The 27,780-nt window shown below is 40.9% G+C and overlaps 1 protein-coding gene across 5 annotated transcripts in view; it reads right to left on the bottom strand.

The window, feature by feature from the left end:
* Positions 1–27,780, bottom strand: part of CUNH1orf226 (chromosome unknown C1orf226 homolog) — a 281,545-nt gene that overhangs the window by 52,712 nt on the left and 201,053 nt on the right. For 3 of the 5 annotated variants that reach the window (XM_013149255.2, XM_063253571.1, XM_063253572.1), the window contains 2 exons: positions 25,883–25,975; positions 16,893–16,966 (listed from right to left, as the gene is read on the bottom strand). In XM_013149255.2, the coding sequence (XP_013004709.2) occupies positions 16,893–16,966; positions 25,883–25,975 (167 nt within the window). The remainder of the gene's footprint in view (positions 1–16,892; positions 16,967–25,882; positions 25,976–27,780) is intronic. The other 2 variants (XM_063253570.1, XM_063253573.1) reach the window with 1 other exon arrangement.

The raw sequence follows: 27,780 nt of genomic DNA, 5'->3' as shown, positions 1-27,780 counted from the left end.
ACTGTTGTTAATTAGCACCCATAAGGTAATATGCCAGACTATTTACTTTCTGCACAGGAAGTCAGCTCCAGTTAGTTCAGATGCATCACACATAAAACTCTTTGATTCTGAGTCTTTAATTTATTATGTAGTACCCTAAGGACCAAGAACTGGATTGAAAACTGATACAGCAGAAATGAATGTGATCTGGCATCCCAACCAGACTCAGAGATGTAGAAGGCACACAGGGACAGGAGCAAGCTAAGGTTAACTTAATTTTAATAGAGAAAGCCCTTTTTCAGAAAATCTGATGACAACCTGTATATGGATGTGGTCATTGTCTCTGGAGACTTTTCTGCTCGCTGTGTCTGAGTTCAGAAACATAATGTATTATTATAAAAAATAAATAACCTCTAGCTAACCAAAAAGTCTCCTATTTAGAGCTTAGAAAAGTTTCCACCAACACAACCAAAAAGCGGAAAGTTTTTCCGTATGACCTCATTCATCAGCAAAATCATAAATCAACAAATTAAAGACTCAGGTCCAAATTCCCAGGTCTAGAAATATATTCCAAGAACAGTCATTCTCCACTATTTGCTTGTTTGTCAGAATTGTGGGGAGAGGGATGTGACTGTTTCAGGAAACATGAAAGATGTGCCTTTCTCTTCCCCTCTTTGTCTTAACACTAGTGTTTCTGAGCCTGCTTCCAAACAATGTCTCCGTCAGTCTTCTTGGGATAGGATACCATAACTGTTCAAATAAGTCAATAATGATTCCTCGGGTTTTGTAAGGCTTTAGTCTCTCTTCAAATATCCTATGATCTCCTGTTTTTATTTCAAACTATGCATAGAATTATAATTTTCATTTACTGATGGAACCGTTATGCTTTAAGGGAATAGCAATAAACTTCTGCAGATTCTTCAGTCCATAAACTTACTAAACTTTCAAAGGAAATGAAATAGCAGTAGTATGTTAGAAAAACTGAATATGGGTTTATCATCATATTTTAGGTTGACAAAGTGATAAAGAATCACCAGGCTCAGCACTAACACTTTCTTTCTCAGACTATTAATCCACAATTCAACTTATTTCTTATAGCATCATAGAAAAAACATAGAATTAGGACAGAAAGAAATCTGTGAGATGACCAGAACCTTGCATCTCTGTAGGTTAGAATTTATCAAGGATAGACAATTTACTCCCTGAGAGAATCCATTCCCTTTTTTTGGAAATTCTAATTAGTTGGAAAGTTTTGCTAATGTTGATCAGAAATCTACCTAAGGGAATGGAGGGAGAGAAAATGGTTACAGAACAGTAGCCCTGGGATGCTCAGATTTTAGCTCAGGGTCTGCCATTTATGAGCTGGGAGAACCCAGTTGTTATTTTGGTCTTTTCCTTGTTCTTTACCTGTGAAATGGAATGTGGCTGACAGCACATGGTTAATAAACAAGTAACTGCTCTTACTACCTCACATTACTGCCCTAGTTCTAGCCTCTAGGTCCTTAGATAATAAAGCTAAGATTTCTTCCAAATTTAAGACAATGATTTGATTATTTGTATACAATTCCATGTTTATACTTACTTCATTTTGAAAAGTCAAATGCCATCTTTTCTTTTAAGTTTCTCAACCAGAGTATTTTTCAGACTGATTATTGCTCTAACATGTTTATCTTGTGGAAAGAACATGAGGTTGGGAAGCAAAAGATCAAGGTTCAACTCTTAGCTCTGCTACTTCCAGCTGCTGGCTTTAGGCAAGCTACTGAACTGTTATAACCCGTTAGTTCTCCATCTAAAATAGGCACAGCAATACTCTCTTCACGACATGAAGTACTAACACTCACACAAACCACATTTAATGCAATACCCCAACATAGTGAGCTCCTTGTTCAGTAAATATGAGTTCCAACTTCCTTGTTAACCTTCTTTTGTACACATACCAAGGATACTTTTAAAATGCAGTTCAAAGAACTAAATGCACTTTCATAAAAGGATCTGAAGAACAGACAGCGTATGTTTAGAAAACCATTTTCTATGTCTAAGAACCAAATTTTTAGCAAAGCATCTTGAATACTCCTTTTTTTTTTATTACAGCATTTTGTTGCTGTTTTGCACTGTGGTCAACTCAAATACTAAAAGCTAATTTGCACAATTGTTTGAAGGCAGGCTTCTGAGCACACCTGGCTCTCGGTGATCTTTCCCTTTCCTAAGCACTCACAGATCATTAGTTTAATGATGTCATCCAGAGTTTTGCTCATGACAATAGTAAGTTCCCTAGTCTGCAATTCCTGGACCCAGCTTTTCTTCCTTTCTAAAATGTGGAATGCCTTCTTCCTGTCATCATCTCATATCCATTCCTCATGGTTTTGTGAAGATAATCACTGTTTTGCAATTGTGTTTTTTAGGATCTGAGTGACAGGGTTCTGGATACACTGAACTACTGTTCATGGTTTGTTACGGATTGTATCTAGATGTTCCCACAAAGCCTCATGAGGTCATAGATAGGGGGATTTCAGAGTTGGCTGAATCTAGAGTGTGTATCTAATTCATGGGCAATGCTAAGATTCAGGGTGAGTGATTACTAAATGAGTCCACTGATTGGTTTGGCACCACCCTAATCCCAGTAGCATAGACACAATATAAAAGGGGTCACATAATCTGCTAAGGTTTCCTGCTTGCTTTTGCTGTCTTCTGTCTGCAATGAACTGTATCTTCTCTGTGATTCCCCGCTGTCATGTGCCACCCTGCCTTGGAGCTAGTCATCTATGGATTGAAACCTCCACAAACTGTAAGTCAAATAAACCCTTCCTCCTTTAACTTTGGGTGGCAAGTATTGTCTCAACAATGAGAGAAACCATACCTCCTGTTTTCCTAAGTCACGTTATATTATAGTTTTCTAATTAAAAGATCAGTTCTCTACTTGCCAAGGTAAAGAAAGCTGGAAGACAAAAATCTAATGGTCTTCTTCTTCTTCTTCTTTTTTTGGAACCAAGGATCAAACTCATGACCTCTTGCCTGCTAGGCAGGAGCTTATGCCACTGAGCTAAACCCCCAGCTCTCTAATGGTCTTCTTAAGGAAAGTTTTCAGGAAAGTAAAAATCACGATGTAAAAAAAAGACAGAAAACAGAACCAAGTCACTCCCCAAGACCAATGAGATAAGGCCTGACCACAAAGACCTGATCCTGGGAAAAACCAGTACAACTCCTGGATACTGAACAATGATTCTCCAAGTATCTCAGGCCATGTTCTTTGCAGTGTCCCCTTCCCAAAATGAATGGGTTATCCTAGAAAGCCTCAGGAAAATCTTACATGTTAGGGTGGAGGGAGGCCAACTTATTCTAATACACTTTGCTAAAGGAATACCGCCGGTTTCTATAGGAAGGAAGACCTGCTCCTCTTCTGGGAGCACTCCCATGTTGCTCCCAGAATACTGGCGTGTCTTTTTTCTTCCCACCCAATCCTCTATCATTAATACAGTTTCACATGCCTCCCTCTGGCCATCATTCATTCTTTTTCCCATGCCTCTTATTTATTTTTCATATGATTTTTAGATAACATTGCCCTATGTGTTAGTCATTTTTCTCTGTTATTAGTGCTTTAGTCTAATTATCTTTTTCCTCCCACAGTATTTACAGGGCTCTTTGTCATTTCAGTTGCTTTTCTTTTATTAGAGGTTACTTTCATTTCCATCTGTTTTGTCTCTCGTCTCTCACTGTCCATTTAAAGACTGCCTTTCTCAGATTGCACTTTCTTAGGGCTACTATTTTTGCATAAAGGAAAGGTGATAAACTCAAGAAAGGGTACCCACAGTCTGTTTTGAAACCAGTCTCCTGACTTCCACAGGCATCAAAGTATTGGGGTACACTGTCCAGTGTCTGCCTGTCACCATAGTTAGACCACATATTTCAGACTTGCCTCACCAAAAGATATGTTCTGGAGTGAATTCTGGGATTCCAGGACTGGAGGAAACCTAGAGAGATTGTTGAGCTTATTTTTTCTACTGCAGGCACAGAAATACAAATACAAGGGCTGATTTCTAAGATTTTTTTCAAGAAAAGAAATTATAAAAATGTCTAAATTGTTGCAGCAAACTGGTATGCACCTAGAGTAAGGAATAAGCAATCAATTGAGTTTTAAAATCCAGTGAGAGCTAGACAAATACATATTTATCATTTGAAAGTCTAGTTAAAGCCCCCTCATGGTCTATCTCAGCAGTTAATTTGTGTTTTAACTTCACAGCTGTTATCAGGTTCTTTCTTACGTCCCACTAAAATCTCCCCTGCTTTACTTGAATCAACCACAAACCATTACCACAGCACTTTCAAAATGCCAAGTGCATGATAAGTTAATTTCAACTTGTTCAGTGCTTGACAGGCCAACCAACCAAATACACACACACACACACACAATGGGCCAATATTCCTCACAAAATCACCATATAAAATCCTTTCATATACTACAAGGCTTCAACTTTTCTTCAACACTCATAATTTCTCCAAAGTAATGGTCACCTGCTGTTGGCTGTCCAAACCAAATCCATTTATGTAAGCTGCCAATTCTTTCTCCTCTGCATCTGAGTTCACTCAGCTTGAACACATTGTGTGTGTGTGGTGGGCGGGAATCAGCCCACCCTTCTTCCTCTTCTCAGGATCCTTGGGCTTCCCGAACACTTTTGTCTCGGACACGGCATTGGTCCCAGAGTCCAAGAGCAGAGAAAAAACTAACAGCACGAGTAACAGAGGTACCACTTTCACTTGGGCTTGACAGAGCCTTACCTAAGAAATAGCAGCTTTCTCTCCTCCTTTTCCTACGGAAAATTCATCTTCTGGCTTGCAAGATAGTGAATGCTTTTCTTTCAAGTGTTCTATGGAAAGTGGTATTAGGCATAAATCATTCCAGTGCAAGGAACCATAAGCAAAGGCTGTGTTAGTCATTGTCCATCACTGGGACACAATATCTGACTCCCGCAATTTAAAGAAGAGATTTACTTCGGCTCACAGTGTCAGAGGTTTCAGTCCATGGTCAGGTAGCTCCAAGGAATAAATGGCATAGAGGAAGGGCCTGGGAGAAGGGCAGCTGCTCAGGCCATGGCAGCCAAGAAACACAGAGAGGAGGAGATGGGGGAGGAGACACACCCTTCCAGCTCATGTCACAGTGACCTGCCTCCAGCCAGGCCTCCACCTCTACATGGCCTTTCCTGGGTCTCCTCTGTGCCTCTTTTCTTGTTCCTCTTTTCCTTTGTTTCTTTCTTTTTTTCTTGTGGTACTGGAGATTGAACACTGAACCCAGGGCCTTATTCAAGCTGGTCCCTCTTCTTATAAAGCCATCAGTCATTGGATTTAGGGTCTACTTTAATTTAATATGACCTCATCTGAACTCAATTACATCTGTGAAGAATCTTATTTTCAAAGATCATACTCACAGGTATCACAGATTAGGACTTAGACACAAGGGACATAACCCAATTTACAATAGTATCTGAGTTGGAATTTGAACATCAGTAATTTTTTGACCAGATTCTTAAATTTTCTGTATTTGCATAGCAGATTAATATTATCAAATATGATTTGAACAGTGCATTTTTATTATTACACTGTTCTGTCTGAATCCAGATTAGAAATTACTTCACTGATGCTTTCTTGCCACCTGGGAATCCTAGAATTCTCATTCTAGTTATTTTCCCAAGCCCTTGATGGCTTTGTAGATGTCTTTAGAGCTATCACTAAAGTAATTCTCTTATTGGTAAAATTTTCCATGGACACTGTGGTGAGAGTATTACATTTCTCCACTTTCTCCTACTGTCACCTTCCAATCAGACTTCTTCAAATAAACCAACCCAAGGATGCCCTACAACTCACAAGTGCATCCTCATCTTCACAAGACAATCAAACTCCCAGCCAGATTTCCAGAGACTCACACAGTACCTCACTCTGGACCTGACTCTACTCCACACCCCTCATGTCAGCTACTCAGCGCTTGACAGGCCCATGGTGTCATAACCAGAAACAAGAAAGGGTACCACCTGCTTTCCCCAGGTCCCCAGAGTTTCAACCATGTCTGGCTGGCCCTGGTGGCTCTTGCAGGTACTTTTATTTCCCCTAGGATTCTTTTTCTATAGGTAATCAGGGCACACTCACCATGCTACATCTGAGGAGAAGGAAGAGAGCTAATCCAGGCCCCATTTGAAAGTACTTCCTCCCAGATCTTGGGGATAAAACCACCAGCCAGTGCTGGAGCAGGAGATGACTCCAGGAGTCAACAACTATAATTTCTACCCAGAAACTTCCATAGACCATGGCTAAGGCATTCTGGTTGTGTGGGACACTCCCTCTCAATTACAGTCTTATCCAGTGCCTCTAAGGGGCTATTTCCTTTCATTTCTAGGCCACTAGTGGTCCTTAAGAAAAAATGGGGATGGGTGCTAACTGACTCATTCATTTTTTATTGGTTTCCAATCATGTTGAAGAGCCTTGCATTTTTAAATTGGAAGTCTAAATTCACGTAGCTTTGGAGGCTAACCAGTCTGTCTACGGTAGAGAACTAAGAAGACATGGTAGAGAGAGGCCTTTTGCCTGAGAACTCCTGTCCCTTTTCTTTGCTGCATGTGGGATGTTGTCTTCCCACCACCCCAGAGGAGGCATTGAGGTGGTCTGGCAGGAGCTTTGTGCTAACCGGTGCATCTTACTCCACACCCTCATGACCTTCACTCAGAACATAGGCCTGGTAATATTTCTGAGGCTGCGCTCAGAGAGTTTGGAGCTGACCATAAAGCAGGGTGATCTCTGCCAATGCAGAGACAGGGACAGAGTACCATGAGAAGTGGAGGAGGAGAATGCAGCACCTACCAGTGGGGACTGGAAAAGGTACTCAGGGCAGGCCTCCTGCTCCCAGTCTTGCACTTTGCACTGGGAATTGTGGGGTGGCATCATGTCTGTCAGAGGCCAACATGAAGAAAGCTAGTAGGTGATTGATGACAAAAGTAAGAGTAGAGCCACAGGCATACAGCAGGGGACAGTGCAGCATCGCAGGAGCACTCAGGACTTCAAAGCAATGGGGTGGGAAGTGGTGAGCATTTCTAGAAGCCAGGGAGAACCATGCGCCCTGTGGGAGGAGTTCTGTAGCTCCCTGAGCATGGGGCATGGTGGTGCAGGTTGGAGAATATGTATGGGCCAAAGGATTGCTTTACACCAGAGACAGGAAGTGAGGGCACTGCTGTGACAGTCACTGCCCATGTGAAGGCATGGAATCATGAAGGAAGTCTTCTGGGCACTGGAAGAACACATGATGCTGAGCAAGTGGCAGGAGATGGGAACAGAGGACATCAGGGCAACTCGCAGGGGGCAGCTGCCATGCTCAGTCTACATATCATGGGATCAGAGCAGTGATGGGGGAGTCTGTGCAGGGACACCACAGTTCAAGTCACATGGCAGATGAATGATATTCCCTGGTATTATGCAAAACACAATCCTTACAGCCCACCTGAGTAGCCTGAGTCCAGGCGGGAAATGCTGCGAGGAGCAGTCATGGGTATACGGAGCAGGCTTGGGGATATGAGGAGAAATAGCGGGTGGAGAAGACTCTGATGTGGGTGACTTGGTGAATGGATTAAACATTAAATGGGTCAAAGGATAAAAAAGGAAGAGAAGGATGAAGGGATGGGGTAGGAAGAAGAGTGTGGTTGCTCCTGGACATGTCAACTTTCAGGGACCAAAAGCACCTGGAAAGACTTGCCTAAAAGACAGCTGAAAATAAAACAGACTTAGGTACCATCAGGACTGGGGGAGGGGATCAGTTGAAGCCATGGGAAAAATGAGATCTCTTGAAGGAACAGAACAAGAAAAGAAGGGGGCTCATTGAGAGAATCCCCCATATAATACATTTATAAGGGGGGGCGGAACAACAGGAGTTATTAGCAAAACACTGCTGGGCAGGAAAAGATGGGGACAGCTGAGAAGGAAGAGGACGAGAACATCATGGGAGAGAAGGGAAGAGGCACCTGGAGGTCAGACAGGGCTCTCAGCATCATGTACTTCCTAGAGACAGACTGAGGTGCAGATGCAAAGGGAGCCAAGGACTTAGCAACAAAGACATCCCTGGCGACCTTAGCAAGCGTAGTCTCCCTAGAGTAGATCAGGACGCTCAGGTATACGGAGCTGGAAAGCACCTGGGAGGTTTGGAAATGTAAATAAGTGCACTTAGTCCTAAGAGCTCCACAGTGAAAGAACAAGCCAGGCAGGACAGTGGGGTGAGATGCATTTTTTCTTTTTAGGATGGCAAAACCTGAGCCTGTCCATAAAGAAGGAATAAAACTGAAATAGCCTTGAAATCCAGGGGAAAGGATGGCTCAAGACGAGCAGGGTCCACATGGAGCTGTTGCCTGACTATGAGGTGCCACTGAGGAGGGAGCCGGTCTCAGCCCTGGCTTGTGGGGAAGAGAAGGGGCTAGCGCAGCAAGAGCTCAGCATGATTTTCAGAAAAGTGTCCTCACTGAAGCCAAGCGTGGTTTAACTGTTGAGATCTATGCTTACCTGCCCGTTGCTGACTTCCCTTTCTTGAGAGTAGGGAGGATAACCAGAAATAAGACATGGATCTAAAGGAAGCCAAGCATAATCAGAAACATTTTGAAGCTACCTTATCATCCTTCTCTGACCACCTGAGGGATGGGGCTTACGTCAATAGAGAGGGGCCGGGTGACCAGGCCAGTGACATCAAAGTTCTCTTATGGCTGAGCTAATGAACACTTGCAGTTTCTCTTTTATATTCAGCTTATCATACTCCTCTTCATCAAATGAAGCACCTGACAGGTTTGTTTCCTTGGGGCTTTCCAGCTCTTCCTATCAGTGAACAAAGGCAATTAAGAAGGCTTTGCCTTTAGTTCTTTTGTTAACAAAATTATGCCTATACACATACAAAAACAGATGTGTGTGGGTGCAAGAATATGCATGCCTATGTGTATATATACATATACCTGTACACACACACACACACAGAGGGGTAGAGGGAGAAACATTTGTGTGAGGACAGACAGTGCAGACCACTGGGCTGCTGTCTACACAGCTGCTCCACATCTGAAAGGGAATGCACGCCTGACACTCAAGCCCCCCCCCACCCCAGCAGTCAGGTCCATCTTCAATGATTAATTATGTGCTCATGGGAGAAAATACACCTCTGTGCAGATCATATCTATCAAGAGCTGCCATTCTTACTGCCTGCAAAAAGCCTGTCACTGGGATCATTAATAAAAACAAGATGAACACACTATTTTTTAATGGTTTGACCACACCCACCCACCCTCTGAAAGGTATGGATTAGCAGTAAAACTGCAACAAATGGGACAAGTGATGAAACCAAAGGCTAAAATAATACACAAAAAGGATGATCAGGCCCTTGGGCAAAGTGTTACACAGCACAGCAATGGTAAGAGGACAGGATCTGGGTCCTTGGCCCCCTGGAGAAAGGATGGTGCGCATTTTCAAAGGCAGCCTGACCAGAGGTTCCTCTTACAGCACCAAGAAGGGCAAGGCTCTCTCTCTGAGCAAAGCTGAACAAGGTCACTAACTTTTTATTTTTCTAGCATTTCTCAACTTCAATGATTTGTGTGCTGCTTAATATCTTCTGCTAGAACATATAACTCTTATGTTTTAATGTTAACATTTTGTCACTGTTCCCAAATACTTCACATATGGGTTACATTTAGTGCTCAACAAATGTTTGTAAGGTCAACTGATTGGTTCATTCATCCACTCAAGCCTAGATCAAAGTCTACAGGATGAGAATACCCATTTTCTGAGAATTTTGTAAATGTTTAAGAAGAAATCAATTTATATGTTGAACACTACTATGTATAAATCAATGGTCAGAGTGCTTGGAAGATGAATTAGATGCAGTTCCTACTAAAAACTATAAGGCAGATAGACTAACACATATAATAAAAGGATGAACTTAGGGCTTAGGAGTTTAAGGGAGAAACAGAAATTAGATGTGCACCCTGAGGCTAGGGGATAAAGTCAGGGAAGGATTCCTGGTGGATATGGTATTTAAAATAAATCTTGAAAGACTGGGCAAGAATTTGGCAGGCAGAAATGCTAAGCCAAACACAGGAGACACCTTAACTAATCATGGTTTGATCATGTGTGTTGCCTCAACCTGAAAAAAGCTGCCATTCCTCAGATTCTCAGGACCTCCTGACAAAGGGGCTGGAGACTTGTAGATGATCTTTTTCCATCCCATCCCTCCTGAATCCCATGTGTAACTTTCTGAGCTGCCCAGTTCTAGAGCTTGAAGTCTGGTCACTGGAAAGAAAGCCTAGGCTACAAGCTGGCTAATTCATAAATATACACATTATTTTGCTTTGTTTCTCATATAAGAGAAACCATGTGGTATTTAAGCTTGTGTTTCTGATTTGGTTCATTATACTACTAGTTTCTTTTGTTCACTGAAAATAAAGTTTTGACCTTTTATTTGTTTCTTTGTAAGAGAGACTCTTTTATGTGTTTGATTTATACCCTAACACGTTGGCCATTCTTCTACACACAGTATAGCAGCAGTAACCATTGTTATTCTCTAATTATTTCATTATGAAATTTTATTTTTCATAGGAGAGTATTTTTAATATTTTCTTTATTAATGTCTTCTTGTATTACATTAAAATAATAAAAAATAATTCTAAGAGCATCTCTCTTTGGCTTCACAAAACAATAGAGTCACTGATGATTATAGCATTTACCATTACTCATAATTATGTTACTCTTACCTATGTGTTCCAGGTCAGGATTGCATGTAATTATATATACAGAAAACAGTAATACTTCAAAGTTGTATATACTTTACAAGCCTTCAATCTTTAACCCCACAGGGCTCTCTCCTCCTCCCCTTGTAAGAACATTACTATCTCCTTTACTCAAAATAGGTATCTATTTGATGTCACTGCTGAGCTGTAATTCACACCCTGGCTCTCCTTTCTTTCACTGCCAAGTGACTCAAAGACCGTGTCCTCAACCCTCACTGAAACTGTTTTGTGGAAGACACCACCCATGCATTCTAGCATCCCATGTGTCTTCCTTTCTTCGGTCTTACTCTCCCTGACGGGAACTCCTCATTCTCCTGTAAGGACTGGAAACCTTTTCATTTATTCAAAGTCTTTCTTCAAATTCTGCCCAAGACTTCTTCTATTTGCCTTTTCATAATAAAAAGAAATTTAAAGAGTTATTTCTAAGCTTCATCACTTGATAGACACTCAATTTAACATATTCGTAAAGATTATTCATTGTCTTGTTTTCCAGTTTTGCTATTAAAAATTACATTTCTTCATAGCCAATACTTTTCTCCGCCATATTGCTTAAAAACTTCATCCTTAACATTCTCTAGTTTTATTACTATGAGCCTAGAATTTAGGAATTAATTTTTCCTTTGATTTACTTTGCTTGTGATTTGATATGCTGTCTGAATGTGAGAATACTCTTCTTGCCTGAATTTGCCTGTCTTGCTCCTTTCAGCTCATGATTTTTAACTATTATGTAGAATACAGTAGAGGTATCATATTTGCCAAGAAGTCCCCAATTATGACAGAACGAGTCTGTCAAATTCCCATTCACCTTAAATGTAGTTTGTTTGATCTGCTTTTAATATATCAATTTTATAATAAAAACTAAATATGTTGGAATATGAGTAAGTGGATTTGTCTGGGAGGTAGACAGCATTGAGCAGAGTAAAACAGAAAAAGCAAAAACTTGACAGTCAGATCATTCTTTGACCATTTACGAGTTGTGTGACCCTGAGAAAATTATTTAATATTGTTGAAGCTCAATTGCTTCACGTTAGAAATGCTAACAAAAGATTTCATCACTCAGGCTCCTGTTTGCGTGAAGTAACACACCAAATTCCATCTAACAATGTGTTTTAAGATTAGGACCACATCCTAATAATTACTTGTACCAGTTATCAATGTTTTGCTTCTCAGCTCCAATATGCTATTCAGTATATGGCCTGTGGCTTCCCCTCAAGCATGTCTCTTCTATAAAAAGCATGGTATTAAGATTTCTCTGTACACTGGTGGGACACAGCTGGAAAAAAGAGCTTCTCTTGGTCCAGCTGCTGCACAGGAGGTGAGTAGCATGAGCATGAGGACATCTGTGGGTATTCAGTCCCAACCACATACGCAGAACACAGTCCCCAGCGACCCCGCAGCATTGCTTGGTCTGGTGATCAATTCCTGGAAACCTTTCCCAAATAGGACACTAACATTCCTTGCCTCCTACCTACACAGCACCCCAACTACACACTAACCTACCTCCTCCCCACAAGTTCATTTCTGTGATTCCCTTGATAGAGATACTGCATATACCATTCTTCTCAACCACAACTACACCCCAGCTCTATCCATACACTGCATGAGCTGCAGATCAAGTGTACTTGACCCCACAAAGACCGCCTCGTGCTTCCCTAGCAACTGAGACTGGCTCTGGCATAGGCAACCCAGTGAATTTATCTGCCATCCAATGATTGCAAACAATGATATCTGAAGGGCATATTGGGAAGGGGTTCTTCATCTACATTTGTCCTGCCTACATATTGTCCTCTTTATATTCTATAGGTATTCTTTTATTATAAATTAATAATTCCTTACTTAACAAAACAAAAACTTCTGGTTGGGGATGGTAACACATTCCTGTGATTCTAGCTGCTTAAGAACCAGAGACAGGAGGGTTGCATGTTGAGGTCTGCCTGGGCAACTTAGTGAGGTTCTGTTCAAAATTAAAGAATAAAAAGGATACAGATATGGCTCAGTGGTGGAGTGCTTGCCTTTGCCTAGCATGTAGAAGGGCCTTGTTAAATCCTCAGTGCTGAAAACAAAACAAAACACACCAAAAGATCTCTCCTGTTTAAATCACTATGTGCTTTCTGTCTCTTGATTAGACCCAGACTGACGGGCCACTGTTTCCCCAACATCTAGCACAATACTGAACAGTGTGTACTAGCTCTTCATGAACTCATGCATTCATTTCTTCCTTCTTCAAGTAATTTTCAGCCTGTGTCTTCTGAAATTAAGAAATTTACAAAAAATACATTGAAGAATAGCTTCAGAACATTGAATTAACTAAAGGAAAAGAGAAATAAGAACTATGTATTTGTGGCCCCAGAGAAAAAGGCTAGGATAAATGGATAAATTAGTATAGAAATTTGCTTTCACATAATGAAGAACACTGTAATAGATAATTTCAGAAAAAGAGTGGCATCCTGTGGGAGGATGGGTGCAGGGACAAGTCTAGATGCTCACCATATTGCTTTTGACATCTTAAAATGCCATGATTTAGAAGTTACCAGCTTTTAGAAGCTACGTGGTACTGAGGGAAGAGAAAATTGCAAAGTCATGCTTAAAAAGGTTAATATCATTCTGTTATTTTATGTATTGAATGCAGAAGATTGAAATTTAAAATTTGGCTTAATAAAAAATTTTTCATTACTGATGTGGATAAAGGCATTTCTCTTGAATAGGGAAAATGCATTCACCACAGAAGGGTAAGTGAACACTTCAGAAATCCAATGATTCCTAAAAGCCAGAGCAATTATGTGTCCCTCAGGAGCACTGCTAAATCAAATTAGAGTGGTTCCTTAAGGGAAGAAAAATAACCACATCTATAGGAAAAGCTCATTTATTAATGGTATCATATTACCATGATGATAAATGCTCTCACTGATGATACATTTCATGGAACATACACAGTTTAGAAAAAAGTTTTTTTTTTTTTTTTTGTCTAATTCCATATACAAATACACAAGTTCACATATACACTGGCTAAAGCATCACAATTTAATACCTGGAGAAAAAAATACCTACAGAGTAAAAATACACTGGTTAAAGTTCACATTTCTCTTCATGAACACAGCTTATTAAATGCTGGCAGGTTAGGAAGATATCTATGACCAGAGCAACTGTGTAAGGTTTAGGGTCAATGAGAAATTTCTTTTAAAATTTCTTTAGTGTTTCCTTCTTTAAAAATATGTATTCCTGCTGGGCTTGGTGGAACACATCTGTAATCCCAGCATGCTGGGGGGGCTGAGGCAGAAAATTGTAAGTGTGGCCTCAGACTGGGCAGCTTAACTTAGCAAGAGTCTGTCTCAAAATAAAAAAAGGACTGGAGAATGGAGCTCAGTGCAGTGGGCCTAGGTTCAATCCCTGGTACTGAAAACCAACAAACAAGCAAAAAACGTACTATTTAAAAATGGGGCAATGGAAAAGGACATGTAACATTAAGACTAACTGAAAGAAATCTTTGATGATGAAGAAGTTGGAAGAGTATTGCTACCTGACTTCAAAAATCACTGTTAGGCTAATTGTTAAGATGATTAAATGAACGGAAAAAAAATCCAGAAATAACAAGTTCAAGCTTAGCCTGAGAAAATTAATGATTTAGTGAAAACTAAACTAAACTAAAATAAACTAAAATAATAAATAATAAAAGGTCTGATGCTGTAGTTTAGTAAAAGTCTCTGGGTTCAACCCTCAGTATCACCAGAAAAAAAAAAAAAAAAAAAAAAAACTAAGTAGGATCACACATCTAAACATAAAACATAAACTATTAAACTTCTAGAAAAAGGCAGAAAATCTTTAGTACTTTGAGTTAGGTAAAGATGTCTTAGATATGACAGCAAAAGAACAATCCATGTAATTCAAAAATTACAAATTGGACATTATCAAAATTTAAAACTTTTGCTTTAACGTTTGCTTTTGCTAAAAACACTATAAAAAGAAAAGGCTAGCCAGAGTAGTAGGAGAAAATACTTCTAAGTCATAAATCTGATAAAGGACTTACATCTAGAATTTATAAAGGGCTCAAAATTCAATAATAGGATGTGGGTCTATTGAGTAATGGAGTGAGGAGGGGATGGGAAAGAAGAAACCCAAGGCACAAGGAAACACCTGAAAATAACAGCAATGTCCATCATCTTGACTGAAATGATGATTTCTCAACTGTGTATGTGTGTCAAAACTTACCAAATATTTTACCTTAAAACATATTCAATTTTTGCACCTCAATAAAGCTGTTTTTTTAAAAGCCAGATGTTTGTCTGAGATATAGAAAAACCTTGGGTAATGTCCTTCCTTTCAACCAGGAAAGGCAAAATTAAACTCATGACCAGCATCTGCAAAAACTTCATTTTTTAATGTATATACTGCCAGAGTAAAAATATAAAAATAACAACAACAAACCTAAAAACCTTCCTTTTCACAAAATGCAAATGCAAGAGGTTTGTCAATTTACATTCTTCAAGTTGAGTTCTGATGCAACCATTTCTTAAAGACTTTTCTCATCACTCAAGTAGAAAGTAATTGTTCTCTCTTATGAAACACCATACTACTTATGCTAATTTTCAGATATTAATTCAAAGCATTTATCATTCATCCACTGCACATTTAATAAGTGCCTCATATGGGCAGGTCCTGGGTTGGCACTAGAAAAATAAGAGTAACTGGGATGCAGTCATTCCCTTCAAGATCCTCAGTCTCACAGCAAGAGTGACCTATTTAATAAACCAATAGACAGGAAGTAACAGTAACATATCAAAACAACCCTTTCAATAAATACCAAAACATGGAACATGAATGAGTATTCTATTTCATCATAAGCGTCTACTCTTTCATCAGAAGGCAGGATACCATGTTGCCAATTTCATAGCTGAGTCTAACACTTATCCTCTTTGTCAACAAAGTATGGTAACAATGAATGTAGGAGGAGACAAAAGCAAAACTTAAATACCAGGTCTCCAAATTCCCCAAAGACTAGCCATTCTCTCAGTGACGAAATCAAGAAGAAGGTAGGGATGAGATAGAACTTGGCCTGCTGAGATCTGGGTCAGAAGAATGATGGCCATGATTCAAAGTCCTGTGATGCTTCCAAGGAGAGTCCTGGTTTTCTGTATGTTGCTGCAATACCTAGAGTGACACACAGGAATGGAAGCCATCGAACCTATAGGAGTGGTGGCAAACCTATGGCACATGTGCTCCAGCTGGCTGCTATCATCGAAAGCTTTAAAAGTTTTGTGACCACTGCTCCACAAGAATTACTCATCTTACTCTGAGAGCAATTTCTGGGTATGTGTAGGTCTAATCTGCTACAATAAAATACCATAAACTTGGTGGGTCAGAAACATAAATTTATTTCTCACAATTCTGAAGTTGGGAAGTCTAACAGCCAGGCACAGTAGATTCAATATCTGATGAAGGCCCACTTTCTGGTTCAGAGATAGTGTGTGCCAGATGCGTCCTCACAGATAGAAGGGGCCATCTAGGTCCTGGGGGCTTTTCTCATAATGGCACCAACCCTAAACATGAGGTCTCTGCCCTCACCTCCTAATCAGCCCCTAAAGAGTCCCCCCCTAATATCATCACATTGAGGGTTAAGATTAAAAATATGGATTTTGGAGAAACATAAAACATTCATACCATAACCCAGATCACTTTTGTGACTTTCTGTTTTCCCAAGTGTTCACAAATCCCTTCTCTCTGCTCAGTTTCTGAAAGGGCCAAAAGGTGGAAGAAACAATCACTGTGGGGAACCAAGCATAAGGAGAGGGGATACCCCAGTTATCTCATTTTCTCATGACCAACATATATGTAGTTTTGCAATTTCAGTTAGGACAAAGCTAATACAAATGGAAAAAATCTCCAATAATAACCTAAACATTTAGATTAACCACCAAGAATTCAATATCACCAGAAAAAGAATTTCCTCTCCATATTAACAATAAGGCAGACTTACTTCTTGTATTTAGTCCTATAGAAATCACAGGTCTCAGCATAGAAAGCAGAGGTTTATTTAAGTCTGTCTGGACCCACCAGCTGGAGGATGGCTGCAGGAGACAGCAGGTGACCTCGGGGGCTAGGTGTTTTCCTAAGCCCTGGGCTGGACCTTACCTGTAGATGGGGTCCTGCATCACCAGCATCTTGCTCTCATCCCATGTCCACTCCTTTTTCTGCAATAAAAGAAGCTATAAATGAATAAGTTAGGCTTGTCCTCAGCTACCTAACCAGGGCACACCGCGAGCAACCTAATGCTTATGCAAACACATGCATTTGCTCCTGGCATGATTTTTTTTTCCCCTCTAAGAGGCCTAGAGTTGATTGCTCTAAAAGGACAAGTGGAAAATGTCCTATGTCTAGTCTGATCTGTTTCCTTCAAGCATTTAAGGAGTGTCTCTCCAGGGCACAGACAGAAGTAGGAGCCAAGGAGGCCTCAGGGGACCTTAGGCAGATGCTAAATCAAATACCTTAGAGAAATCACAAGAAAGAAAAGTTCATATGTCACTTCAAAGCAGTGGGAGGAGATGAATAAAACAAAAAGGGAGCGAATACAAGGCTCATGATATGTGTAGGATGCTATTTCATACAGATGAAATGTAATCCCATCTCCTCTCCTTTAAAGCCAAGTATAAGAGGTGAGCCAAAGCTAACGGTGAACATTTAAATTTTTAAAAAATCACAGTAAAGAGACTTTATGCCAATAATGACAAGATAAATGTGTTCAAATTGAGGGGGTATATTTGAGTATTCTGAGGGGGATTAATAGCAATGTATGTTTTGCTGTAATTTAAACATGCACAGTATTTTATTATCATTCTATTGATCAAATTTTTACTGTAATTTCTGTCAAATAAAAATATTACAATGGGATAAGTGAGTTCAAAACAAGGAGTATTTTGAGATGGAATAATGGCAACCTTTTTTTACTGTAATACATTTTTATAGAAAGAAAGATGGTACATAATTTAAAAGAAAAAATAGGACATTATCACTAGTTAATATATTGCATATTGTTATCTTATAGTTGTTCAGATTATAAGATGGAGGCATAAAATGATCAATCAGACAATGAAAACACAACTGTTCTTTTAGATAAACAGAGATTAGTAGTACAGTTATCTATCTCATATATATTTACATATACACATATGTATACTGTAATACATTTTTAAAAATTTAGATATTCACCTTTTTAATTGTACTATGTAAATTAACTAGTGCATTTGGAAAGTAACTTGGGAGAGGATATTCATTCTGGTTGTGATTCCAGTTTATTGTCAACACACACCTCCCTCAATGCAGCTAGGAACACAGAAAAGAATGAGAATGGGAAAATTAAAAGTGTAGTGCATGACGAGGCTGAGGGGGAAGCATTTGAGGGTTAGGAGAGGTAAGCTAACAGCCAACCTCAGTCCCTCAGGTCTGAGCCTTGGGTGTGAGGGCAGAAAACCCTACTCCACCTTCACTGGCTTTGTCACAGAAAAAGTGCTGTCTAGAAGACTGGGGGAGAATGCATTCATCTTTGAAAGAAAGGCTGAAGATGGGAGAAGAGTGAAAATATATAGTAGAATCTTGTGTATGTTTGTGTGGGGAAGAAAGATGGCCATGATCATGTCTGTCACCAGATGCAGAGTTTGTGAATGAAAGTGAAATTTTGCTGAATGCTTTTGCTTGTGAATTGAATTGTTTGCAAATAAAAGCATTTGTGGACCAAGGTATTACTGCATCCTGGACTAATGAGTGCTCTTACCAGGTAGATTTCCCTAATAGAATGGATAGGGTGCTCTTAGCAGGTAGATTTCTCAGATAAGAATGTATGGCCTGGCCATTCTCAAAACATATCAGGGCTTGGATATTGTCCAAGAAATGAGAGAGGACTGCACACAAGCCCTTAGGATGACATTGAAAAGCATTTTGCCAGCACCTTTACCCAATCACAACACTGCACACACATGAGCGCATGTATACACACAGCATTCAATCTCTGAACTTTGATTCAACACCAATCCAAAACAAGAGGTGGATTTAGTTTACAAGCATCCAACATTAATCAATCCAATCACTGTTTTACAAATAACAAACCTTCAGCTATAACTAAAAGTTAACTACTTTTAAAAATGCCTTCTTATAATTACTACTTCCTAGCCTGTAATATTTTAACATACAAATGATCTATTTGCAACAACACACAATGGCAATGATCCTTTTCCGAAGTAAAAGTAAAACCTCTTCACATATATAAATACAGCAAGTATAGATTTTTTTGGTTGTCTTTTTTTCTTTGAAGTTCAGATTTTCCCCATTCTTAGTACGGTGAGTTGATTTCAATTGAAACTCAGACCTTGTGAGTATTATAACACTCTACACATTTGTCAAACTTCCTGTTTTAATCACCATTCTGTGACAGAGCTCAAATAGGGCCCAGAGGAGGTGGCTACTTGTCACTGCCAGGGGAGAGTGAAGTCCAACTTTCCACTTGGCCTTCCTTGACATCTAAGGGGTGAGGGGCCTCTCATGACTGCTGGGTATGCATGGCAGTTCTAGCTCCCACTGGGCTTTCTCTGACTTCTAGTGGCCCAGTGGGACAGGAGCGCCTTGTTCCTGCTCTCCAAGAGTCTCTCACTGGCAGTATCCATTACTGCAGTATCACCCAGTACCATTGCTACTGGGTTCTCCTCCGGGATAGCAGAGATGGACACCCTGGCACTCTTCTCAGCCTTCTCTGACACCACCCCGGGGGTAGTAGGCCCTTCCTGACAGCCCACAGTGGCAGGAGTCTGGCTTCCCGCTCAGCCACACTGGCCAGTGCGGTGGAGAGCAAGGTTTTCTGTATTTTTGGCTGAAAGAGTGGTTATTGTCTAAAGTTTTTGGCTTTTTATGTCATGCTTTTCCTCCTTGTCTGGCCACAAAGAGGCAGGGCTTTGTGTTTGTTCCTGTTGGCCAACAATTCTTTAGCTATGAGCCTAGGATATGTAAGGTGACAAGAAAACTCAAGAGAATTCACAACTATGCACTTCCTAGCCAGGCTCTCTTCTCTCCACCTTTTGAAATCTTTTGGTGTTTGTTTTATTATATGCTGTCCAGGGTTTCATTGTATTATCAAGAAGAACAGGGAGAAGTACAGCCACTCCATCTTCTCAGGAGCAAAAGCCTGTGTGTGTGTGTGTGTGTGTGTGTGTGTGTGTGTGTGTGTGTAGATATGCAGAAATAATTGTTTTACACTAGAGTTGCCTGCCCCTACCTCTTGAATCAGTAACACAGTAGGTCCTGTTGAGGCCCCATAATCTGCCTGAAGTCTGACATTTGTCCCTGCCCTTCCACTCCCAGGCACCTGCCTGGTGCCTTCTCCTGCCCTCTAATACTGTCTCAGCACCTGCTTCTCAGGCTAATGTGGAAAATGAGAAAGGAAACTCATCTTTACGTATTTCAACTTAGTTGATATAGGGAAAAAAGTCTACTACTCGCTCTAAGAAAGGGGTTTTTACCTAACTTTGTTCTACATTATTAAAATTGAGCTCCACCTTAAAGGTTAGCTCAAGGGTAACTTATTTCCCTTCAAGAGCACCTAGTCCAGTGGTAAATAAAACCCATCTCTTCTACATCCAGATCCCATGTCCTCTTTACTCCAAGCAGTTAAATACAAGTCTCTCACTATCCACTGTCTAGAATAATTTTGCTTTAAACAGAGGAAAAGTGTAAACAGGGTTTGCTTGCTGTGTGCACTTTTGTAAGTCCTCTGACCAGGGTAAGCACATCCTTGTTGTATCACAGTGGTGGTGAACCTGTGGTCTGCCATCACCGTTATAGGACATTTTCTTTCCTTCATCTACTGAGTGCAGATGTCAAGTTCTCCATGGAAATTCACAGCCATTTTGTCATTCTCCAAGCTGCTGGCAGAGAATGTTACATGGAGGTAACGCCTGGAACAGCATTAACTCCAGAAAAGACAGGAATAATGATCACAGCAGTCCTGCCTCATTTTGAAAGCTAGAAATGCATATGACTTTTTGATGCCCTTCGCTAGGAACCCAAAAGTAGAAGGGAATCCGAAATGACATTTATTATCCCTAATGCAAATCTTTATAAACAAGTATGTTCCAAAGTCTGTGCAGATTTGGCCATTATCAATGCAGCATTATCCACACACCTGACAACAATGGTGACTTCTTTTTAAAATAAAAATAAAAGCTAGGCATATGAGTGCATGCCTATAATCCCAGCAATCAGGAAGCTGAGGCAGGAGGATAGGTGTAAGTTCAAGACCAGCTGGGCTACCAAGTGAGCTCAAAGCTAGCCTAAACTGCAGAGTGAGAGCCTGTCTAAAAAAAGATAAACAAGAAAAAAAATCATAAAACAAAAATAAGAAAACCTTGCAAAGATTAAATAAGCTCAGCTGACAAGTTCTCCATACTTCTAGGTAGAAGACAATTACACTGAGAATAAAGTTATCTCCCACCTTTAGGTACCACTTAAGACTATGAGAAAGTGCAGTTCAAAACCAAAGTGCTAAGCTCCTAAATTCTGGCTCTATAACTCTGAATGCTTCTTTTTCTTGCTCAGTTAGATTTCGTCCTGTGCTACCTTAGTAACTAAGTACTGTTAGGTGACAGAATAATCTCCTGTGATAGGTTAGAAAATACAGATCCTGGATGAGACATTTCCTATAGTGCAGCATTTACCTTAAGGAATGAAGATACTAGTGTACACACATACACACACAGAGAGACAGAGACAGAGAGAGAGAGAGAGACACAGAGAGAGAGAGAGAGCACACAACATAACAGAATCTGAAGGATTTGAGGAAACAGACCTATTTTGAACTCTAACTTGCCTTGACTTCACCACTGATAGAACCTGAAATCTTGGGCAAGATATTCAATTTTTTTTCACAAAATAAGCCTAAGAATTGTATCCACCTTATAGGATGCATAAGGATTTAGTAAACATATAGTGCATCAAAAAAGGCTAAAAAACAGCAAGTGCTTAATATTGGTGTCAGCTATTATTACAGAAGTTCTCATTAGTTTAATTACTTACATCAGTTTGCTCTCTCGCTCCTTCCATCTTCCCAAGAGATAAAGATGTCAGAGAGGACACACTCCCTGGACTTAAGGGCTCACAACACTAATGCTATGGGACAGAGTTCAGTGATGCAGCATATGTTTATTAGCATGCATGAGGCCCTAGGTTCAATTTCCTGTACCAAAACAAAAATGGAAAAAAAAAACCCTCTAATGAAATTTTCTGTGATCTGTAATAGGATAGACACATGTACATTTAAGGTGCCATTAAAATAGCTAATTTTTCTGGAAAGAGTCCATAAGTAATACTTATACATATCTCCTCTATAGTTCCTAGGACACAGTCTTTCTAGGTTGTCATCTTAAGGCAGTGATGGCTAATGTTTTAGAGCTTTAAATGATTCAAATAGCCTGCTCCAGCATGCATGCCATAGGTTCACACCACTATCTTTGGGGATTGCAATGAAGTTACTGGTTTATTAGGTTCTTTAGTAAAAAATCCCTCAATACTAATCTTTCTTATTCAGAATTTCACATCCTAACAAATGGTGCTATCATGTGATTCCCGAATTATAATGGTCATTACCATATACACAGAAAAGATAACTACTTGGGCCTACTTGGGAACTGAGGAAAATGCTCTGATTTAGAGACATCAAAGCAGAGCTAATTATCTTAGTAAATGGTTCTCACCACAAATTCAACCTAAAATTTGGAAGAAATTTATGATTCATTATCTGCTGGCATCAATTCAAGAAGCAGACATTTTTAGACCCTTGTAAATATAACCCGAAAAGATGGTTTTACATCTCAAGGAGATGTTATATATTTGGCTACAGCCAGCATTGGTAGAAGGTACCTGAAGATCAGAATCACCTAAGTAAGCATGATTACCTCTAAATTAGCAATTGCTGGTGAAGTCTTTCTGTGTTTGGGAAAGGCTCTGATTCTTGTTGGTTAAACTGACAGACTCATAAGAGAAAAAGAGAGAGGAGCATGTGATCATCCAAAGTAAGAAATAGACATCAGCTGCTGAGTGCTTATTTCTTCCTGATTTAATGACACTATCACACACAAATAAAAACCATTCATCCAGTCTCCAACAGCCACATCCCCTGAGGACATCCTACAAGTACAGATGTGTGGAGGAAGATCTTACAAAAAGACTTACAAAGACACCTCTGCCCTCAGAAAGCTCACTAGAGAGCAAGTACTTCCTGAAAACATGCTTCTCTCCTCAGCCAGGAGTGAAGAATACCAGGAGAGAAGGATACTGATACCAGAAGGAGACACAGGAAGCCATTGTGAGCTCAGAGGGCTCCCTCTTGGCTCAGAAGATCGGAAGTGACCAAAACAGCCATCAGTTCAGCCTCTGGAGTCCCTTTCTCTTTAGCCTAGTAGGTTCCCAAAGACCTGACTACATAAAGTAACTTACAGTTACACACATGCACTAAAAAGCACAGTTCTAGAGCTGTTTTAAAGTAACCTGAGCTGGAAACTGAAATGATCCAGCCCAAGCCTTCATTTTTAGGTGAAGCTCAGGGTGCCCAGAGCACATAGCATGCAGAAGGTCTCATCTCAACCTAGAGGCCCTTCTAGCACATCACACTGGCCCAGTGAAATCTCTGAAGATTAGTCTGCATTTCACCAATCAGTGAGGCCAGGCACCCACTCATCAGTGGAGAAGTCAGGCTGCACATGGTACCGCAGCCTTAAGGCTGACTGTAAGCCACAGCTGTTGTGACATCTTGCCAAGCTGGCAAGAGTGCCAGCGCTTAAGCTAATCATGACCTGACCCCATTAGGGACCTTCACAGACTATTCCAATACCTTATCCTATGGCCCGCCTCCTCCACCCCCAACTCTGTAAACAGAGAAAGACAGCATGTGTGAGTGTGGTGGGAGCACACTCAGATACCAGAGGAGTGTCACACAGGAACATCATGACCAAAAGGCTGATTGCTGCTAATGTGCATTCATCTGGCAGAGGCAGGAGGAAATGCACAGTGATTAAAGGCATTATCAGAATCACGGTCACGGTCCTGAAATGGACACCAAATGTGGGTGGAGGAAGCAAGATGGGAGGCTCCCATCTGGCCCAGGAAAGACCTGCTGAGTCACCTCTGTCCTGGTTCTGCAGTTGGGGGAACACTGGAGATGCCCCAGCATAGAATTTCAAAGTGAGTCACAAAGTCCCAGGCCACCTTTGCCTTCAGGGAAATGCCACTCCACCTTAACTTTTGTGCACTTGGTTGAGGGTGGGGTAGGGTGGGGACAGAGTCTCCTCTAGGTGTTCCCTCAGCATAGGGCTGCCTGAGTCACCTGACCTGTCCCTCACACAGAGAATAGGGATACCACCAAGTGTGGTATGCACAGGGCACAGAGATGGGCAAAAAAGATTGTCTCCTAGGGAAAATCCATGAAGTCACCCCATAGTGGATGACATCAGAGGAATGCTAGGTTACCCTAAAGGAATGGAATAGTTCCTAAAACAGGCATTGAAATGTTACTTAACTGAATGTAAACAGAGATGACATTAGTCAGCAGTGTATGTGCTCCAAGGTAAGAGGGCAGTCATGGGAGTGTCACTCATGGAGGTATAGAACTGGGACAGTATAGAAGGAAATCCAGGTAGGCTATGCCAATCAGACCCCAGGAACAGCGTTTGCCCAACAAGGCCACCATGAACACCCAGCAGGGCAGTGTGCTGTCAGGGATTCCCTGCAACCAGGGAACACTCCTGTCACATAGCCAGCTAAATTGCCACTCTTTCTCACACAGAACCCTCTAATTATTTGCCTTCTCATGTCATTTGCCTCTAACTAAAAGGAAATGTGCTAGTCCAGGTAATGAGAGTATCTGGCCTAAGAGATTGTTCTATGGCTCACAGTGAATTAGGAAACTGTTGGTCTGGTTTCTACATCAGCCTTGTTTGGGCTCCAGCAGTTTGAATTTTGATGCTAATATTCAGAACTTCAAAAACTGGTGAGTCTGCATTCCATGGTCTGAAAGGCTGACAACTCAACCCCTGGTGAGAAAGAGGAGAGATCAGTAAAGAAATCCTTGGCCAAGAAAAATGTCCACTAAGACTGATGGAAGGATGCATGTCAATGGGTATGAAAGAACTGTGTCACCTGGAAAGTACACACAATTGGCCAGTTATGTTACCAGTTGGTTCCTGAAGCTGCTGAGCCACCAGGTCCCCTCACATTCTGAAGGGCGGAGTAAAGCACTCTGACACACGGGACAAAAGTCAGTGTCCCTGCATCACGAGTTTGGGGTACATCTGCCCTTTTCTTCTCTGAGCATACGTCCTGCTCAGTTTAATATTTTTGTCACTCATAATTTCGAGTCTAGCTCCTTAACAGCTCATGGCAAGAGTCTCAGGACTGTCTCATGGCTATTCACATGGGTGGGGGAGGCATAAAAATATTCCTAGATGGTAGCAGCTATAACAGGAGGACACAAGGATGCACAGTGTGGATACACCTCAAGTGAGGCTTAAAATTGTTCCAGCAACATAAAGGGACAGTTTTGAGAAGTCTCCACTGTCTGTTCCCCCACTGAGACCTGTTACAAATTACAAAATGCTTGGGACCAAACCATTTCAAATTTTAGAGTTTTTCTGGATTTTGGAATATTTGTATAGACCAGTTTCAGTATCACTACATCTAAAACTCCCACATCTGAGGTTCACCAAAACCTGAAATGTTTTGAGAGCCAACATGATACCCCAAAAGTTATAGTTTTTGGAACATTCTGGATTTCAAACTAAGGTGCTCAACATACATCACTCACATTGGAAGCACTTCCCATGGTCAAGGCTCAAAGGTAAGGGTACCAAAATGGAGAAGGGGTTCTGAATGCAAGGACAATGGGAGACAGCCCAGCACCAGGACTAAGCAATTTTCTAACCAGACCATGTGCCCCTGCCGGACTCTGCACCCACTATTAATACTGCTACTGGTCAAAATGAAAGACCTCACTAGGTAAGGGCGTATTCTGTCCAGAGAATGTTCCAGAAGGAAAAAGCACCCCATGCCTACCTTCCCTCTTCACACAATTTCTGGTTTAGAGCACTTACCTTTTTCTTCTTCTTCAGAATCACTTTCACTCCATCCACTGAAACCATAATGCTCACTTTCTTCTTCTTGATGTTCTTGGCTTTAAATTCATACTGCAGAGAAGAGAGCACAGAGGGAGAATTGGATTAGGTTCGCATATCTGCAGGGCCCCAGCTAGCCCACAGCCTGGCAAAGACTGGACTAGCTGGGTGTAGTTCTTGGCTATTGGGAACACCTCAGGAGATGTGAAAGGAGGTAGATATCTACAGTTACAGGCTTGGGCAATCTCTGGGTTACAATATGGATCCCAGGTGATCGTTAATTTTACCACCCAACCATCAACCAGGACCAGAGAAATACACCTAAAAACCTTCTAATGTATCCATCCTAATGCAATTAAAATACAGCTTACTTTGGAAATCTCATCAACATATGTTAGAACTTTCCCTCAGTGACATATTCTACCATCTAATGACTCTCATTGTCTCCTTGTGTCTAAACAAACTCAACTGGGACTTCATTCATCCCCAGTAAAGACAAGAAAAGGTAATTCTGAATTCTAAGTTATTTGCTACAAGTTTAGTTTCCAAATTCCTTTGTCCATGGATCAGTCTCCAAGTCTATCCGTAGTTCCATTGGCCTGAATGTTTGGGGGCTGGAGAGTAATCTAGAAAAGATCTGACCAATGATAATCATGAAGAAAGCTCTATCTCACAGCCGCTCTGTTGTGAACTCACATTTGTCGTTTTGGACAGGGCTGCTCCAACCACTCTGCCTCATCCCTAAACCTCAATCTTTAGGTCACATTTGCATATTTGTAGCCTCCCTTATACTCATATAGCTAACTCATAACTGGTGATCTAATTCTGCATTTTCCTCAATGAACCTCATTCTGAGCACTTCTCATCCTCATCTTAATATCACCACCCAGAAAATTTCTCAGGAAAACTCTCTAATCAGACATCTGAGCTGCAGACTAAAAAGTAAGTAACCCAGGACCCAAAGCCAACCCACAGTCCCTGTACTCTGGACCCTTTATTATCAAGGCCTTCTTGGACTATGCCACTATCTGGACTTGGTAAGAGGCACCCAGCTCCTTGCTGATGCTTCTAAAACCTAATTATTTCCAGTTGGTGTGTTGATGGGAATGAATGCAAACCATCCTAACAAGGTGAAAATATCATCAGAAATCTGACCCTTTCTCCTTCACTCTTTTCTGAAGTTTTCTACCATCTGCAGTCTACATCCCCTACTGAAATCTCCATGCTGCTCTTATTCTGCTGTACACAGCTGGTGCTAATGCCTACTGGGAGGCTACTGCACGTAGACTAGACACAACCTGCTAATGGGGTAAAGTATCTTTATATTGTCAGGGAAAGCTCTGAATTTGAGTTTGCAGGTGCTCACAACCCAAATCTCTCCCAGTCTGGTGGTCATTTTTCCATCTTATCACTCTACCCTGTCCACAGCTCTCCCTTTTACCAAGGAGGCCAGGAGGAAGGGAAAAGCAGAGGAGCAAACACAGAGACAGGGAGCAAAGCAAAAGTCAGCCTCAGGCTGGTACCCAAAGCCAACAAAGAGCACAGAGGTAGAAACCTGGAAAATACCGAAGCTTGGAAATAGTTTCTAACTTGATCACCATGCACAGATCTCCAGATGGCTCCTACAAGATCAATGGGTAACAGTGACTGTGTAAAAAAGTATCAATTTTCTCCCAGAATCTCAATGACAGTGACAACACAGGTGCTCCTCTCAATAGCTGGAATGATCTGGAGTCTTTAAAAATGAAGAGAGGTGAGAGAGGCAAGAAACAGGCTTTTGAGTCCCCAAATAGCTTCCAGGACTACCTGAGTGGTGCCAACAAGGGCTCTCGGGTCAGTCACATTCCGCCTGCCCCTGATGTCCCAAATCCTTTCCA

This window comes from Cavia porcellus, unplaced genomic scaffold, assembly GCF_034190915.1.
Source record: "Cavia porcellus strain 051 isolate PalLab524CR breed Dunkin Hartley unplaced genomic scaffold, mCavPor4.1 scaffold_7, whole genome shotgun sequence".
In the NCBI taxonomy this organism is placed as follows: Eukaryota; Metazoa; Chordata; class Mammalia; order Rodentia; family Caviidae; genus Cavia; species Cavia porcellus.
This window is presented reverse-complemented; position numbering and strand designations above follow the sequence as displayed.